Source organism: Crinia signifera, chromosome 5 (genome assembly GCF_055691185.1).
Source record: "Crinia signifera chromosome 5, ASM5569118v1, whole genome shotgun sequence".
Classification (NCBI taxonomy): domain Eukaryota; kingdom Metazoa; phylum Chordata; class Amphibia; order Anura; family Myobatrachidae; genus Crinia; species Crinia signifera.
In genome coordinates, this window is record NC_139221.1 from 132,130,318 (window position 1) to 132,149,991 (window position 19,674).

The 19,674-nt window shown below is 45.4% G+C and overlaps 1 protein-coding gene across 1 annotated transcript in view; it reads left to right on the forward strand.

The window, feature by feature from the left end:
• The window catches only part of PIGN (phosphatidylinositol glycan anchor biosynthesis class N), a 369,004-nt gene that overhangs the window by 294,454 nt on the left and 54,876 nt on the right, over nucleotides 1-19,674 (forward strand). The window contains exons 24-25 of the mRNA XM_083188060.1: nucleotides 16,180-16,266; nucleotides 18,057-18,112. Coding sequence (XP_083044186.1) covers nucleotides 16,180-16,266; nucleotides 18,057-18,112 — 143 coding nt within the window. The remainder of the gene's footprint in view (nucleotides 1-16,179; nucleotides 16,267-18,056; nucleotides 18,113-19,674) is intronic.

Sequence of the window (19,674 nt, forward strand, 5' to 3'; positions counted from 1 at the left end):
TCCTTGGAGGCTCCTGATTGGAGGGCCGCGACCTGCTGGGTGGACGCAGCTAAGTCCAAATCCCCTTGCGGGGGTCCCTGGTGAAAACCGCCACTCAGTTAGACTCCGCGCCTCTGATTAGGAGTATAGCCAAACTCCTTGGAGACTCCTATGAGACGCCAGTATATTCGACCAGCAGTTCTTTCTCCACCATTGGCATCCGTGTCAGAATCCACGCCCCCAGTGGATCCACAACAATCCGTTGTGACAGTTAGCAGCAGCCAAATGGATTCCACACCCGGGGTCGATTTTAATACGGAGCTACTGCAAAGAATTGTGGCCCGCCTGGAAGGCTTGGAGGTCTCCCAAGGTCAGCTAACTCAAGGTCTCCAGGATATTGCTCATCGACAAGAAATAATGCAGGCCTCTGTTTCTCGAGAGGTTCCAGTCCTGCCTGCTCCTGATCCGGTCCGGGTGGTAGCCCTGCCGTCAGCATCACCAGGGCATCTACATCTCTCTGCACCCAGCAAATTCGATGGAACCCCAAAATTGTGCAGGGGTTTCCTCAACCAATGCGATGTACAGTTTTCACTCCTGGCATCAAGCTTCCCGACCGACAAGTCCCGAGTTGCCTACATTGTCTCCCTTTTGTCGGGATCAGCTCTGGACTGGGTATCTCCTCTCTGGGAGAGGGACGATCCACTACTCTCCCAGTATGATGAATTTATAACCCAGTTCCGCAGAATCTTCGATGAACCGGGTCGAGCAACTTCAGCTGCTCAGGACATCATGCGGCTAAGGCAAGGGAATCGTCCGGTCGCACAGTATGTGATCCAGTTCCAGACCCTAGCCTCCGAGGTCGCTTGGAATGAAGAAGCACTAGTATCCGCATTCTGGAGTGGACTCTCGGATAGGTTGAAAGACGACCTAGTGTCCCGTGACCTACCCGTCAAGCTAGATGAACTTATTTCACTTTGCAATAAAATTGACTTGAGGTTCAGAGAGCGTCAGGCGGAGAAATCTTGAGGGGATCGTTACAGGAGCACTCCTCCACCACTACTTCAGGTCTCTTCACCCGCAACAGTCGACGAGCCTATGCAGATAAATCGGGCTCGACTCACTCCCCAAGAGCGACAGCGTCGTTTCCAAGAGAGACTTTGTTTGTACTGCGGACAGGCCGGTCATCAAGTGTCTCAATGTACCCTTCGCACCAGTCGAGTAACCCAGGGCAAAGAGAAAGAGGTAAGATTGGGCCAACTCTCTACCTCCTCCACAATGCCCGATTCCGTCATTGAAGTGCAAATTTCTTTCGCAGGTCAGACGTTGATGATCCAAGCCCTTCTGGACTCCGGAGCTGCCGGGAACTTTATTTCTGCCAATTTTGTTGAATTACATTCTTTACCCATTAAAGCAATTGAAAATCCACTACGTCTGACTGCAGTTGATGGGAGTTACATCCCGAACGGGTTAATTGAGTCTTGTACGACACCGCTGTCACTGGGTATAGGGGCACTCCATCAAGAGAGTATAGAATTTTTTGTTATCCCTCAAACCACTTTTCCTTTGGTTTTGGGTCTGCCGTGGCTTCAGAAACATAATCCACAGATTGACTGGTCAGCTATGCAAATTGTAGCCTGGGGTCCATATTGCTCTCAAGGTTGTTTAATGAAAGTGGTACCTCTACAGTCAGTTTCCTCCGATAAGAAGAGTCGAATTCCTGCTCCCTATCAGTCCTTTGCTGATGTTTTCAACAAACAAGCAGCTAATATCCTGCCTCCCCATCGCGAGTGGGACTGTCCCATTGATCTGGTTCCAGGAGGGATGCCTCCACGTGGTCGGATATATCCCCTATCCATCCCTGAAACCCAAGCAATGAGTGACTATATCTCCGAGAATCTACAGAAGGGATTCATCCGTCCTTCTTCGTCCCCGGCCGGAGCGGGGTTCTTCTTTGTCAAGAAGAAAGATGGAACCCTAAGACCCTGCATAGACTACCGAGGTCTGAATGATATAACAATAAAAAATAAATACCCATTGCCCCTGATTCCAGAACTCTTTGATCGCATTAAGGGAGCGGTTGTCTTTTCCAAATTAGACTTAAGAGGGGCTTACAATCTCATTCGTATCAGAGAGGGGGACGAGTGGAAAACGGCCTTTAACACCAGGGACGGCCATTACGAATATTTGGTCATGCCGTTCGGCCTCAGCAATGCCCCCGCAGTCTTTCAGAATTTTGTGAATGAAATCTTTAGGGACCTACTGTATCTGTCCGTTGTAGTATATTTGGACGACATCCTCATATTCTCCAAAGATTTAGAGTCCCATCGGTCACAAGTGAAGGAGGTTCTTCAACGACTTCGAAATAATCACCTATATTGTAAACTTGAAAAATGCATTTTTGAGCAAGCCTCCGTACCCTTTCTGGGATACATAATTTCTGGTCAAGGCCTACAAATGGATCCAGAGAAGGTTCAGGCGATTCTAAACTGGACTCAGCCCACTACTCTACGAGCAGTGCAGCGATTCTTAGGATTCGCCAACTACTATCGGAAATTTATCCGGGGTTTCTCCACCATCGTTGCACCCATCACCGCTCTAACTCGGAAGGCAGCCAATCCGGCTGTTTGGTCTGCTCAGGCACTATTCGCTTTCCAACAGTTGAAACAGGCCTTCATCTCTGCTCCTGTTCTCCACCAGCCAGATCTTGCAAGACCTTTTATTTTGGAAGTGGACGCTTCCTCTGAGGCTGTAGGAGCCATTCTGTCTCAAAAATATGAAGATGGGTCCACACATCCATGTGGGTTTTTCTCCTGAAGGTTTTTACCCGCTGAAAAAAATTACGCAATCGGGGAACAGGAACTTCTGGCGATCAAGTTAGCACTTGAGGAGTGGCGATACCTCCTCGAAGGAGCTCAGTTTCCCATCCAGATCTACACGGACCATAAAAACTTGATCTATCTCCGAAACGCCCGATGCCTTAACCCACGACTGGCGAGGTGGGCGATGTTCTTCACCCGCTTCAACTTTAAGCTTTCCTTTCGTCCGGGTTCCCAGAACACTAAAGCAGATGCCTTATCTCGCTCTTGTTCTCCTGATGCTGAGGAGAGACAGCCATATCCTATTCTAGATTCCTCTGTCTTCGCGGCTACCAGAATAGTCAATATTCCAAGAGGCAAGACTTATGTAGGGCCTTCCCTCCGAAAGAAATTACTCCATTGGGCCCACTACTCCAAGTTTTCCGGGCATCCTGGTGCAAGAAAAACCTTAGAATTCCTCCAAAGGAAATATTGGTGGTCAACGATAAGAACCGATGTGCAGGACTTCGTATCTTCATGTCCAGTGTGTGCCCGACATAAAACCTCACGCCAACCCTCTGTAGGGAAACTTCTACCCCTTCCAGTTCCTGCGAAACCATGGACCCATATAGCCATGGATTTCATTACGGATCTACCTCCCTCTAATGGCTACAATACTATATGGGTGGTCATCGACCGTTTTTCCAAAATGGCCCACTTCATCCCTTTGAAGGGACTTCCCAGTGCACCAACTTTGGCACACCTTTTCATAACCCAGATCTTTCGTTTACATGGCTTACCACTTGAAATCATATCTGACCGGGGTGTCCAGTTTGTAGCCCGATTCTGGAGGTCTCTTTGTTCCGTCTTCCAAATTAAATTAAAATTCTCTACAGCCTACCACCCTCAGACCAACGGTCAGACTGAAAGAGTTAATCAGGATTTGGAGAAGTTCATCCGACTCTACCTATCATCCTCACAGGACAATTGGCTTGAACTCCTATCCTGGGCAGAGTTCGCTCACAATAACACCTATCACTCTTCCAGCCGAACCACTCCTTTCTTCACTGTTTATGGGATCAACCCTCGTGTCCCAGACTTTTCCAAACTCCCTGGTAATGAATTACCTGCAGTTCAATCTTCTGTAAAATTTTTTGCAAACATTTGGAAAAATGTACAAAAAGCCTTACAACAGGCCTCCAGTAGGTACAAACTCAGTGCTGATCGGAGAAGAAGTGCTGCTCCACCTTATAAAGTTGGTGATCGTGTCTGGCTATCAACTCGGCATATTCGTCTCAAGGTTCCATCCATGAAATTGGCTCCTCGCTACATTGGACCCTATGTAATCCAAAAAATAATCAATCTTGTAGCCGTTCGGCTGAAGCTACCATCTTCCTTACGAATCTCCAATTCATTTCATGTTTCACTCTTAAAACCTTTAATTCTCAATCCGTTTCGAAAAACTCCACCTGGAAGGTCCGGTATCCGAGTACAACAGGATGTAGAATTCGAAGTAAAACAAATATTGGATGTTAGACGACGACGACAGGGGAAGGTACAATTTCTAGTGGACTGGAAGGGATACGGTCCTGAAGAAAGAATGTGGATCGATGCTTCCAATATTCATGCACCTCGTTTGATTGAAAGGTTTTGGAAAAATAATCCTAAGAAGTGTCCGGTGTCCACTCATAAAAGAGGGGGTACTGTCAGGTCCTCCGGCCGCCGCCGGTTCTGCAGAGCATTGCGCCGCATGCATTACTCACCTGCACGGGCGCTGTACTCCTGGCGGTGCTACACCCGTCACTCAGCGCTTCCCAGACTTGGTGTCACTGGCAGGGATGGCTGTAGGTCCTCTGGGGGTCCGGCTGTTCCCGTGGTCGGCTCCTGGGACAGGCGCCGCCATCTTGCTTGTGGCATTAGGCAGAAGGGAGCAGGGTCTGATATAACCTCTGATTAAAGGTTGGGCCTGTGACATCACTGCCTGGAGGAATAAAAAGCTGGGCCGCCTATCCTCCAATGCTGCTGCTACTTCTGCTTTCTGCTCAGTGTCCTGCTGACAGCCAGTGAGAGTGTACACAGCTCCAGGTCTCTCTGAGTCCTGTTTGCAATCAGAAGCATCTCGTTATCCTTTCAAGTGCCTCCTGAGTTCCGTTAACCCTTCAAGTGCCTCCTGAGTTCAGTTTATCTTCCAAGTGTCTCCTGAGTTCTGTTAACCCTTCAAGTGCCTCCTGAGTTCAGTTTACCTTCCAAGTGTCTCCTGAGTTCCGTTAACCCTTCAAGTGCCTCCTGAGTTCAGTTTATCTTCCAAGTGTCTCCTGAGTTCTGTTAACCCTCCGAGTGTCTCCTGAGTTCTGTTAACCCTCCGAGTGCCTTCTGAGTTCTGTTCACGTTTCAAGTGTCTCCTAAGTTCTATTATTATTTCAAGCGTCTCCTGAGTACAGCTATATCCATCTGTTCCAGCAAGCGTCCTAATCTCCTTGGAGGCTCCTGATTGGAGGGCCGCGACCTGCTGGGTGGACGCAGCTAAGTCCAAATCCCCTTGCGGGGGTCCCTGGTGAAAACCGCCACTCAGTTAGACTCCGCGCCTCTGATTAGGAGTATAGCCAAACTCCTTGGAGACTCCTATGAGACGCCAGTATATTCGACCAGCAGTTCTTTCTCCACCATTGGCATCCGTGTCAGAATCCACGCCCCCAGTGGATCCACAACAATCCGTTGTGACAGGTCACTTGTGGGGGGGTTCCACTGTATTGGTGCTTTGGGGGTCTTGCTAATGCGACATAGCACCCACCAACATTCCACCAGAATCTGTGCTGCAAAATCCAAATATCACTCCTTCCCTTCTGAGTCCTGCCATTTTTTGGTCACACATGAGGCATTGCCGTACTCGGGAGAAATTGGGGCACAGATTTTGGGGTGCTTTGTCTCCTTCATTCCTTGTGAAAATGAAACATTTTGAGCCAGAACTGCATTTTTGTGTACAAAAATTTAATTTTTCATTTTCACAGCCCAGTTGTACCAAAATTGGTGAAACCCCTGGGGGTTTTAAATGTACACTATACCCCTAGATGAATTCCCTGAGGGGTGTAGTTTGCAAAATGGGGTCACTTGTGGGGGGGTTCCACTGTATTGGTGCTTCGGGGGTCTTGCTAATGCGACATAGCACCCACCAACATTCCACCAGAATCTGTGCTGCAAAATCCAAATATCACTCCTTCCCTTCTGAGTCCTGCCATGCACCCAAATGGTATTTTTTGGTCACATGTGAGGCATTGCCGTACTCGGGAGAAATTGGGGCACAGATTTTGGGGTGCTTTGTCTCCTTCATTCCTTGTGAAAATGAAAAATTTTGAGCCAGAACTGCATTTTTGTGTAAAAAATTTAATTTTTCATTTTCACTGCCCAGTTGTACCACAATTGGTGAAACCCCTGGGGGTTTGAAATGTACACTATACCCCTAGATGAATTCCCTGAGGGGTGTAGTTTGCAAAATGGGGTCACTTGTGGGGGGGTTCCTAACTTTTAGCATCTTATGGTGCCTAGAAACCTACATGGTGCCTAAAAAATAATCTCATAAAAAGGAGACTCCAAAATCAAGTAGGTGCTCCTTCTATTATGAAGCCTGTGGTTTGGTCAACGTGCACACTAGGGCCACATATAGGATATTTATGAAAACAAAAGAATTGGGGGAATCAATTTTTAGTCACATTTCTCTAGTAAAATCTACTGTGTTCCTTAGAAAAATGTATTAAAATTGCAAATCTGCAAAAAAAATGAAATTTTGAAATTTCACCTACACTTTGTTTTAATTCCTGTGAAACACCTAAAGGGTTAACAAACTTCCAAAATGCTGTTTTGAATACTGTCAGGGGTGCAGTTTTTGAAATGGCATCATTTATGGGGGTGTCTCACATACAAGTCCCTCAAAGTCACATCAGAACTGAACTGGTCCCTAAAAAAATCAGTGTTTGACATTTTCTTGAAAATTTGAGAATTTGCTATTCATATTTTAAGCCTCCTAGTGTCCAAAAAAATTAAAAGGATGTTGAAATAATGATGGAAACATAAAGTAGACATATGGTCTATGTTAGTTATTAACTATTTTGAGTGGTATGATTATTTGTCTCACAAGCAGAAAATTTAACATTTTGAAAATTGCTAAATTTTCCATTTTTTTACGACATTTTGGTATTTTTCACAAAAAAACACAGACTGTATCGACCCAAATTTACCACTAACTTGAAGTACAATGTGTCACGAGAAAACAATCTCAAAATTACTGGGATAAGTAAAAGCAAAAAAAAGTTATCCCCACTTAAGTGATACCTGTCAGATTTGAAAAAAAGGGCTCTGTCAGGAAGGCAAAAACAGGCTGCGGCGGGAAGGGGTTAAAAAATATAGATTTGGGGACTTCCGGTGGGCGGACCTAGCTAGTGGCCGCATTTTAGAGAGCTCTCCAGCCCCGGGCCCTAAATACTAAAAAAAGGGCGAGAAAATCAACCCAGGAAGACCCAGGACCCTGTGGGCACACGCAGAGGAGACAGAGGTGGGCAAGAGACACAGATCCGGCTCCCCACCGAACCAAATACCCCGGAATCAGCGCCAGAGATCGGGCGCTACACAGGAGCGGGCGCCATCTTGAAAACGCACCGCTCGTTCCCCTGGCTGAGAGATTCGGCAACCCCCGTTCAGGCGCAGAGCTTACCCCCAGACGGACATCAGCGGCAGCCCCAGGCGCCAGACGCCGGACCGCGAGTGAATCCAGCGGCGGAGGGGGCCGGGGACCGGAGAATCGTCAGGTCCCGGACGCCATCTTGGAGGTGGCAGGCGGCGGAGAACTCGGAGGCACACAGAATCCAGGTACCAGGCAGAGGAGTGAGGGGGCTGGGGTGCTGGCAGGAGTCCTCGATATACCCTGAGGCTCACTGCTGAGCGCGCACGGCCTCCTGGAGTCGGCGAGCTTGGATCAGGCACAGACGGGCGCCATCTTGGTGCCTGAGGCATGCACAAGCAGCCCCTGCCACAAACACCCAACAAATCCCTGCATGAGAGAGTAGGGTCTCGCTACATCTGCCCTCATTGTGGTGAGAGTCACCCAGACAAGACCTGCGACACTGATCATTAATTATCACACACCCCCGGCCGCCACATTGGAGGAGGCAAACTCTGAAAAGACAGGATATCAGCTAATAAGACTCTGAGACTGCTGACCCTGAAAGAGACCTGTGGGGGACTCTACTGCTTCACATACCAATACCTCCTAACATAGGGTCACAGCAGCAATAAGGCTTACCTAGAAGAAGGCTGCTTAACCTGGGAGCTGTACTCACGTTGCCTCCTGGTGGATGGTGACAGAACTCCACCCTGACAGCATAAAATATTGCTTACCAGCTGCATTACCTGAACTGACACTGAGACACTACACGGTTGCAGTGAACAAGATACTTGTGAGAAACCGGGTGGGACGCTAACACCGCGCCCCAACACAGAACAACCGAGCTCATAGGTCGCCGCTGAATGCTCAGTCCAGCGATGGACAAATATGTAGGAAAACCGCCCAGGGGAGGACGGAGCGGAACTGCTGCTAAAAACAGGGATACAAAAATCTCATCCACACTTGCAGCCAGCCCCTCAGCATCACCAGCTGATAAAAGAACATCTCAGGTGATGAGTCCTTCAACCGAAGACTCCTCCTCCGCAGCACGAGCCAAAGAAATAGCTGCAATACTTTTGCCATTGCTAGATGAAAAATTATCTGGAATAAAAGAGGCCATAGAGTCCGTGGTCTCACAACTGGGAGAATACGGCTCACGATTTGAAGAAGCAGAGCAACGTATATCCAATGTTGAAGATGACCTCCTGGCTGCCAAAAACACAATAGCATCACAAGAAGCCACCATCCTAGCCATCCATGACAAATTAGAAGACATGGAAAACAGGAATCGTAGGAATAATTTACGACTAATTGGCCTGCCGGAATCGGTGAAACACCGGGAACTGATGCAGCTAGTCTCGAAATGGCTACCAGAAGAACTCAAGTGTTTACCACCTGCTGGCATAATGCAAATCGAAAGGGCACACCGAATAGGCCCAGATAACCAAGACAAGAGGCGTCGACCAAGGCCGGTCATCTTTAGATTCCTTAACTATCTGGATAAGACAGCAGTGCTGGAGGCTTATCGCAAAATGGGAGATCTACAATATCAAGGTGAACGTCTGTTACTGTTTCAAGACTTTTCATACCAAGTAGCGATGAAGAGAAGAGAATTTGCCCCCATCTGCAAGTCATTATTTGAGGCAGGAATCCGGTTTGCCCTACTTTATCCTGCGAAATTGCGTGTCCACCGGGATGGAAGACAACATTTCTTTGACACGGTCAACTCAGCACAGAACTTTCTGGACTCTGTTACGAATGATCCTTCACCTATGTCAGACGCTGACTGATTACCACTACTAGAAATTTGCAAGTATATAGCCATAATAACGATGTTATAATGTTGACATGGTTGGTTTATTGTTTGATCCAGTATACTCTGATTAATAATGCTGCCCTCCTAAGGGGCATTGTCCAGTTGGTGCCAAAAAGGCAAAAAGTTTCCCCCCTCCTAAACTTTATTCTGGCCAATTATTATAGCACTAGTTACAACAGGCCCAGTTGGCCTGACAATTGGGTTCCAAAATATACAAAAAACGATAGAACTGTTAAGATTTTTATAAAAATATTTAGTGGGTCACATACAGGAATTAGGTACGCCATACAAAGCGTGGCTAGGCCCCGGCTTGCTGGGACTGGGGCCCCCACAAATCAGTTGCTTGTTTTGTTCGAAATGTTTCCTCCAGTTGGTATAGGTTGAAATGAGCACAAGAGATACTGAAGCACTTATTACACGCACACATATAAGATTTTTGTCATGGAATATTGAGGGCCTGAATACTCCACTTAAAAGGAGAAAGGTCTTGCAACACCTGAAACGGCTAAAACCAGATGTAGCTGTGTTACAAGAAACACATTGGAAAGAGAGTGATCCCAACACCCTGAGAGATAATTGGTTCACAGAAATTTACACAGCCTCCTACACAAACAAACGACGGGGAGTCCTTATTATTATTAATAAGTCCTTACGATATGAAGTGATAGACACCTTGAAGGATCCTGAGGGCCGTTATCTATTTTTAAAACTCAAACTGGAGGGGGAATTATTCACACTCGCCACACTGTATGCACCTAACGGCCCTAATGCGAAGTTCTTTACAGATCTGTTTGTACAGCTACAAAACTGGGCGGAAGGTCATATAGTCTTAGGGGGAGATTTTAATACTACCCAAAAACAATCGTTGGATAGAAGTAATAATACACAGGGGGACACGCCACCCCCCGCCCTAGACTTACTAATGCGCTCTCTAGGCCTCACAGACCCATGGCGTTTCTTACACCCGGTTGAGAGAGACTATACCTTTTATTCACACCCCCATCATACCTCCTCGAGGATAGATTTTTGGCTACTCCCCACGGCACTACTCAATAGGGTCACAAGATCAAAAATTGAATCCATATTGGTCTCGGATCATGCTCCTACATGGTTCGAGTTAACATTACCCACCCCTTTACAACACTCATACAACTGGAGGTTTCCATCCTACCTAGCAGACTCCCCAGACTTTCAGCTTGAACTAAAACAGCACTTTTTGAATTATGTTGATGACAATATTCAACACATAGATAATATTAATCTGTTCTGGGCCGCATCCAAACCCGTGGTGCGTGGACACGTCATAGCATATACTGCAACCAAAAAGAAAAGATTGAACTCCCGACTCTTAGAACTAAGTGCAACTGTCTCAGACTCTTATGCAGCCATGCTGAGAGATGATACCCCAGCTAATAGGGAAAGTTACACAGACGCTAAAGCGTTATATGACACCATATGCACGGAAAAAGCACAGTGTTCATTAGACTTCCAAAAACAACGTTATTTCAGGTGGGGAAATAAATCAGGCAAATTACTGGCCTCCATAGCCCGAGGGCAACGCCCACAACCACATGTAAATAGGATCATTGTAAACCAGAGACAACACACCACCACGGCAGAAATTGCTGATTCCTTCCTAAACTATTATACAGATCTTTATTCCTCCCCTGCTGATCACCCAGCGTTAGGGATGGAGTTTCTGAGGAAAGCAGCACTCCCAACCTTGACCCAACTAGAAAGAGACGCTTTAACAACCCCCATAACGGAACAAGAACTAGAACAGGTCATAAAAGGCCTCCCAAAAGGGAAATCACCGGGACCAGACGGACTAGGAGCAGACTATTACAAAATAGTATTACCACACCTTAAAACTCACTTATTGTCCCTATATAATTCTATATTAGCCGGTAATGCTTCACCTCCTGATTTTAACCAGGCTCGGATCATAATATTGCCAAAACCAGGCAAGGACCCAAATCTAGTCAGCTCCTACCGTCCAATCTCCCTGTTGAACCAGGACCTAAAAATACTAACCACCATAGTAGCCCATAGGTTACAGGAGATATTACCAAAGCTGCTCCATACATCCCAGACTGGCTTTGTGAAAGGTAGGTCGTCAGTGCACAACATTAGACAAGTGGTAGCAGCCATAACCAAATCCCAGATGATGAAACATGGAAGTTCATTGTTAGTAAGTTGTGACGCTGATAAGGCTTTTGATAGGGTGTCCTGGTCTCATCTCCTACGAGTGTTACACACTCAACAATTTGGGGTAGGCTTCATCTCCTTTTTCCGCAGACTTTATGACAGCCCCAAAGCAGTACTTACCATAAATGGTCTAAACACCGCCAGCTTCACGCTAGCTCGTGGCACCAGACAGGGGTGCCCTCTTTCCCCATTACTGTTTGATCTCGCCATTGATCCATTAATTAGATTGTTTCATCTACAGGAAGACTGGCATGGAATACAGCATGGGGAGGCAGAGCTGAAGGTCTCGGCATACGCAGATGACCTGTTACTTTATTTTACCAATCCGCAGGAAGCGTTTCCTAGTTTCCTAAAAACGTTAAAAGAATTTGAGGACATCTCTGGTTTTTTGATAAACAAAACAAAAACTAAGGCTCTGGCATTACATAGGGGGGCTACAACTGGTTGGCACGATGGGTTCCCATTCCTATGGGCCGATGGCTCTTTAACATATTTAGGTTTAGAGATACCGGTGAACCCGACCCAGTTGTATGCAGTGAATTATCCACCGCTGATAGCTAAACTGCTGGCAGATCTTCGATCTTGGCGGTCTTTACCTTTGTCCTATTTGGGAAGATGCCACATGATTAAAATGATTTCCTTCCCAAGATTGCTGTACGCCATTCAGATGCTCCCTCTTTTAATATCTGAACATGATCTACGTATAATAAATACAGCACTCAGTAAATTTATTTGGGATGGGAAAAAACCCAGGATCTCCATGTTTAAATTGTCACAACACACGACATTGGGGGGTATTAACCTACCTTGCGTTAAGAGCTACATGTTAGCGGCTAATCTCAGGTATGCAATTGACTGGATACACTCCACCAACTACTATGCCAATACGGCGCTTGAACAAACCATGAGCATGAATGTGCCACTGCCGAGTCTTCTCCACATGAGACCAACGGACTTTCCTTCTGAAGTCGCAGGGAATTTATTACTAACAACCACATGTAAAGCATGGCGAATGACACGCTCTAGACTTAAACTATCTACACACAATACAATATTTAATAGCATTTATTACAATACTAACACTAATAGACAGATAATCCAAAATAATAGATTAATCAGACACTGTGAGGCAGGGGGTCTCAGATTGATATGTCATCTTATGGGTGATGGGGACGATCCAATCTTGTCCTACCAACAAATCAGTGATAAATTCCCAGATGTAAACATACCCATATATGTGTACTACCAAATGAAAAGCTATGTATCCAGCCAAGCCAAACAGATTCCGATAACTGACAAGTCTGCAGGCATAGATATTATGATCAAACATACTCAGAACAGACCATGCACTACCTCCCTATTGTACCTACATATAAAGAGACGTATTGATATTGACACTCTTGACTCAGGGATGGCGAAGTGGGCTGTAGACCTGCCCAATGTATCATTGTCTTCTCTTTTATCTGCATTTGTAAAAATTAACAAAACAATGGTGTCCGCCTCGTACATGGAAATGCAGTACAAACTGCTACATAGAGCATACTATACCCCGAAAAGAATGTTATTAATGGGGACTGCGGACAATTCATGTTGTTTTAAATGTAAAGCACCTAATGCAGATATACTGCACTGCATGTGGAGCTGTCCAGAAGTAAAGACCTTTTGGGATACGGTGTGTGATTATGTTAACTCACAGTACAACATCACATTCACAGCCACTCCGGAATGGGCACTGTGGGATATATATCCAATACCTAACACGATCCGCCAATCAGCAGGGCAAAGAATATTCTTATCAAAAATAGCTGCAGCAACACGAAAAACCATTTTATCCCAATGGAAAAACTCCAATACATTATCCATATCCTTACTGATACCCCGGGTGTCACATCTATTCCAGATGGACTGGCTTGAGATGTCACTCAACAAAGACGCTAAGGCTAAAAGGTTTTTTGCTATTTGGCTACCACATGTGAAATCCCTGCCAGAATCCACAAAAACTAATCTTAGAAAGGCTGTCCAATTAACGTCCTGGTATAACCTAATGCTACTACAACATAATATACCTCCCTTTTAACAGAACCCTCAATTACTTGTCGAAATGTATTCTGGTGTGCCTATACCGTGCTTTGCTAAAAGCCTGTATGAAATGACCCACTGTAACAGGAATTGTTTGTATTGCAAAATGAACCAATTGACAAGTTATTGTGTTAAAAAAAAAAAAAAAAAATATAGATTTGCATACTCTCTACTTTCTCTAAACCAGGTTTTTGAGGTAGTCCCATGGAATGCTTTTCCAACAGTCTAGAAGGCGTTCCCATATACAGGAGAGTGATAGAGTGACCCACCTCAACAGTCATCTGGCTGAAACCCAAAAGAGATGGTAGCCATGTTGAATCGGAATGTGAAGCACTAAGCACTTTCCGATCCAAAACATCTAACATCTCGACTGGCTTTAGGCCAGATGGCTGTGATATAAAGGCATCCCAACTAAGCACAAATCAGAAGGGATTCTGTGTCACTGCAGATTGCTGTGGTATCCATGCAGGTTTTATCTCTTATATATTTAGCCAGATCTGTCACTCATCCCTGTGTGTATAACGCTGGGTGGGGTTACAAGAGTGATTGACAGTGTTATACACACATAGTTTCTGCCTTAGGCCCCCACCCAGCGTTATACACAAACTTGCCCCCCCCCCAGGGATAGGACAGCGTTATACACATCCTTACCCCCTTGGCAGACACCTCCCCCCGCCCACCCTTATGTGGGTCTCTGCCTTCCCCCCCCACATGTGCAGGTCTGCCTGCATCCCCCCCCCGTGCGAACAGCGAGTCTGCATTCACACACCCCCGCGAGCGTTGATTCTGCGTGCATACCAAACACCCCATCCCCCCAGATCAGGGGGTCTACATCCTCCCCCCCCCCCCCCACGAGCTGGTCTACCCGTACCTCCCCCCAAGCTGGTCTCCCCCAGGGCAGCGGGTCTGCACGCATGCCCCCTCCACCCACTGCATCAGCGGGTTTGCCCGCACCCCCCACCCCCAGAGCAAAACTCCCGCCGCAGTAGTGGGTAGCCCGTCTGGAGCAGCGGGTCTACGCCCATACCACCCACCCCTGGATTAGCGGGCCTGCCCACAACCCCACCCCCCCAGCGGGTCTGCCCGACCCCCCCCACCTGCGCATTTGCAGGTCTGCCTGCACACAACCCCCCAGGAGCAGCGGATCTGCCCGCACCACCTTCTCTCTCTGGAGCAGCAGATGTGCCCGCAACCCCCCCTCCCTCGCTAGAGCAGTGGGTATCCCCGCCCCCACCCGGAGTGGTGGGACAGACCCCCCCCCGCCTGAAGCAGCGGAGAGTCTGCCGACGCCGCTGATCCAGAGGGGGGGCGGGCATATCCGCTGCTCCGCAGAGTTGCAGGCATACCCGCTGCTACAAGTGAGGGAGGGGGGTGCGTGCAGACCCGCTGCTCTGGGGGAGGGCGGGCATACCTGCTGCTCCGGGGGGGTGGGTGTGGGCAGACCCGCTGCTCCAGGGGGGGGAGGATGCGGCCAGACCCAATGCTCCGGGGGTGCGGGCATAGCCCCTTACAACGGTGTGACGAGCACCCGGAGGGCGCGATGAATCACCTATTTTTAAATTAATTTGTTAGTAAATTCACCCCTTAGTCTCTTTCATTATATCCCTTTATGGCTTTTGCAATGGCATCTTTATAGCCTTTCAAAGTTTTTAATTTCTTAGAGTATTTTTGAACTGTCATTTATCTTTGGGAAGCTAAGCTGTTCTTGCCTTATTGTGGCTTTCTACAAAATATGACCATTTAAGGCCTACCCTACCTAGTCGTAACACAACTAATTGGAAATAGGAATTAATGAGGAATTAATTGGAAATAGGAATTAATAGGAAACAGTTCCCTAAATGTATTCTGAAAGGCAGACATTTATTATGTGCCCTTTCAAAAGTATGAATTAATCATTTTGGTTCAAGGTTCTCTACCAGTAAGTTTTTCTGAAGCTGTGAATGAAAACTACTTGAGGAGTGCATTTGGAAAAAAACTTAAATTCACAATTTTTTTTAGAAATGAAATGCATACATTGATATCAGTTTTGCTACAGCAATTGTGTATGGAACACGTTTCAATTATGTAAAAACAAACTTTTAGATCATCTTGATACTTTGTCAGGTGTCTAAACTTTTGATTTGTACTATACCCATATTCTGTATATTTAATGTTATAGTGTAAATAAAAAAAATATTTTAATATTATTGCTGCTTCAAATCGGTTCTCATTGGTACCTCCAACTTGCAGGCTATTAAGCATATTTGTAATTATTGCTCAAATTTGAACAAACAAGATAACATTGCAATAATTATTAGCTGCTGAATGCATGAAACCAGGTACTAATGGTAAGGAATAACACTTTCAAATAGTCTTATAGCATTGATGTGAACATGTACAGTATTACTGTAGTGGAGATTGACTAGTGACAAGCATTTAACATTAAATACAGGTTTTATGTTCTTGCTGTGAAGTATTTCTCTGACAGGCGTCATCTTTATGTCTTCCATTATCCACATTCCAGAAACTGCTGATTTAAGAATGTTCTTCTTTGCTATATTACTGACACATGTCCATTCCATCATCTTCTGGGAGGAGAATATTTCTGCCTTTATTAAAAGTGACTAGGGTGACATATCAAATTGATTTTACTCTCATCTCCTTCACAGCTTAACAGTATCGACTTCTCCTGCAGTACTGATATAACTCATTTTCGTCAGCTGAACTGCGATGACATTCGGAGGTCTTTCTTTTTGGTATCCTTTTTGTGTTTAATGTATAGAAATTGCTGATGGAGGAACATCCATCCTTGATATAACAATGATGGTTTAGGAAAAAAATGTATTCATTTTTATCATGGTTGTCCATGCTTTTATAGTATGCGGTTTTCTTCTTCCACCCGCCTGTTTATATCTATATTCTGTTTAATTCCACTGCACAGATTTGTCAATTGTACTGCTAAGTGAAGACTAAATACCATTGCAGATGTATATACCCATCTTGTAGCATCTCCTGAAAAATGATTACCATTAGAGAAGTACCTTCAAGAGGGAAAACCTTTTCAAATAGAAGAGAGACCGTAGCTGCGCACAAAGGAAGAAAGGATAATTAAAGATGGGGGAAAGTAAAATCTATTGTTCACTCTAAGAGCAAGGTGCTGATCGGTGGTGTCCCGATGATGAGTTGACATTGATTAATCTCAAAAGTCAATAGGTTGAACACTATAAGTCAACAGGCAATAGGTTAAGACATGAAAAAAGGTCAACATGGGATAGGTCTACATTGACAAAAGATCGAAACAAGCAAAAGGGTGACATGTTTATGGTTGACAGGATAAGGTCAACATGAGTTTTTCATGATCTTTTTTAAAACTGACTTGTTCTTCCTTCACAATCCAAGTGGGCATAGAAGTGGAATATAACAGTGTGCCAAGCACAGCTAGGCACCATGCACCAAGCATGACAAGCAGAGCGAGCCATGTGAGGGGAGGCGGTACACTTATGCGGTGTCCATGATGACAGATCGATATTTTGCTTTTCAAAATTAAAATGTGCCCTCCTCACTGATCAGCACCCTGCACCTAGAGTAATGACTAAAATCTGTAAATTTCCCTGTTTTCCCAAATGTATAATGAGAGATCGATGAGATGGGGCTGCGATGAATGGTGAGAGCTGCTAAGCACTCCTGCATCATCGATCCAGCTATTGCCGCTCATCTGCTGGTATTACCAGCAGATGAGTGACAGGGTGAATGGCTTTCCCTGGCATCCTGCTATGGAAAGTCGTCCACCCCCTGGCAAAATTCCTTAGACAGATAAAAAGTACTCAGTGTGCATTCACTGAGAGTTTTTTAGCCCAGCGATTTTCCCATCATTGCTGTCCATACACGCTGGGCAAAATCTCCCAGCATGTATGGACCTTTACAATGATGGGTTTAGTGAATGACAGGGTTGGATAATAGAATACATTTATGGTATGGCGTGGAGGGAATTGTAGGTTTAGGCCACTACAATCGGAGGGTGTATCTTTACAGAGTTGGGAGAAACAGTAGTTCAGTGCTTGATGGAAGAGTAATTGCATAATGATTAGAAAGAGTTTTGAAGGTTGTAGGAGAGTGAGCTTGCAATGGATTGAGGAAAGGGGGGTATCTGATACTGTAGGTGGTGATTATCTCTGTGTGAGTATTTGTTTGCCTCTTCATCCAAAGAATGTAAGCTGGCCTAAGTGAACTAAGCAATAGAAATAAGGTGCAGTACAAGTAAAGCTTCATCCCTAGTCATGAATGTTTGTGATCAAGAGGCATATCCACCTTGTGAGCAGGGTTAAAATAGTAATAACCACTTAAATTCCAATTTTGCCAGTTTGTTTTTGATGTTACATTTTCGGTGTACAATAGAGGAAGCAATAGGCATAAGGAACATCCATTTTGTCTGTTATCATGTGTCAGAGAGAGAATGCAATGTAGCAGCCTTACTCATTGCACAGGCAAGTTTCTGACCATGTCAGCCTTTTCAGTTTAATAAGGATATTCCTTAATGTTGTGTTAGGTGTTCTTTATAGTGACAGCTTTTTTTGGCACTGGAAATATAGCCTCAATTAACAGGTAATGATGTAAGAACATAACCCAAAATGTGTATAGTAATGATACATAGTTAAATAAAAACTGTATTAGTCCAATTTTGTGTCTAAGAGCAACAGTATTGATTCTGTACAGAGCTCTGATACTTGTAGATAACATCTTACAATTACTTTACTGTCACACACACACACACACACACACACACACACACACACACAAAGCTTACTCAGTATTCTTTCCCCTTGTGTATAATGTTATCATTCTGTTGCTTTCCACAAGTATTGTGATGAATATTCTTTGGGCTTGTGCACACATTTGAGAAACAGCGCTTGTTAGAAGCACAGATAAATCATTATAATTTGTACTAGTTTTTAATATGTTTTTCCTACAGATCAATACTGTGTTTTCTTCATTTTGTAATAATAGTAAATGCAGGACTGGATTGTCAGGCTGAGGACGAGAAGAACAGCTGGGAGTTGCAATTACATTTTTACAACAATAAAGCTTTTAAAATTGTAGACAAACACAGTGAAAATTAAGGTATGCAATGTTTGGGTCGACATGGTCAATAGAAGCAAAAGGTCGACATGAGTTTTTAACAACTTATTTTCTTCACATTTAGGACAGGGTTGCCTACCCTCCCTGAATAGCTGGCAGGGTCCCGGAAATTGTCCCCCCGGAGGGGCTCCTTGGGTCAAATGACACAATAATGCTGGTCACGCCCCCCTCGAGGATGCGATAACGCTGGTCACACTCCCAACAAGATGTTCCTTCAACGGCCCGCCCCCTTTTTCGCTCTGTCAGTGGGATTATGCATACTTTACAATCCAAATGGATGTGGAGGGGAAATGTAATAATGTGCTGAGTGCAGCATGGTACCATGCCCAAAGCATGGCGAGTGCAGAAAGCCATGCGAGGGGACGCAGAACACTTATGCAGTATCCATGTCAACATACTGAAGACATAAACAAAATACAAACTTGTGTCGACCTAATGCATGTCAACATTTTACATGTGTCGACATACTGCCGACCAATAGTGATCGACCTAATGACTGTCGACCTAAAACTTGTAGACCTAATGATCCATACCACAAAGTTAATATACAATATATTTACAAATATGGAAATGTGTGGCTTAATGGTACTGTAGCTCTAAATCACAGGTTCTCAAATTCGGCCCTCAGGACCCCACACAGTTCATGCTTTCCAGGTCTCCTGTGCATTTTTAAAAATTGACAGTTGGTGATACACAGTGCACCTGTCGGGTGACCTGGAAAACATGGCCTGTGTTGAGTCCTGAGAAAAAATACATTGTGTATGGTTCACCTCATCTTGACCTCATCACTAGGGTCCTTAAGGTGCCCATACACTGCTGCAACGTCTCGCAGCAGTGTTTGGAAACCCGATACCTTGGCAAGCCGCCAGGACCTTCCCGGCGGCAGGGATGCATGCGATCTGTTGGGATGGATCGCATGCGTCCCTACTTCCCGCCTCCCTCTCCACCAGGAGGGAAGTCCCAGGATGGGTGGTCGGAGGGAGAGGCGATTTGGTCCGATTTAACAGGCCGATTGGTCGCAATCGGCC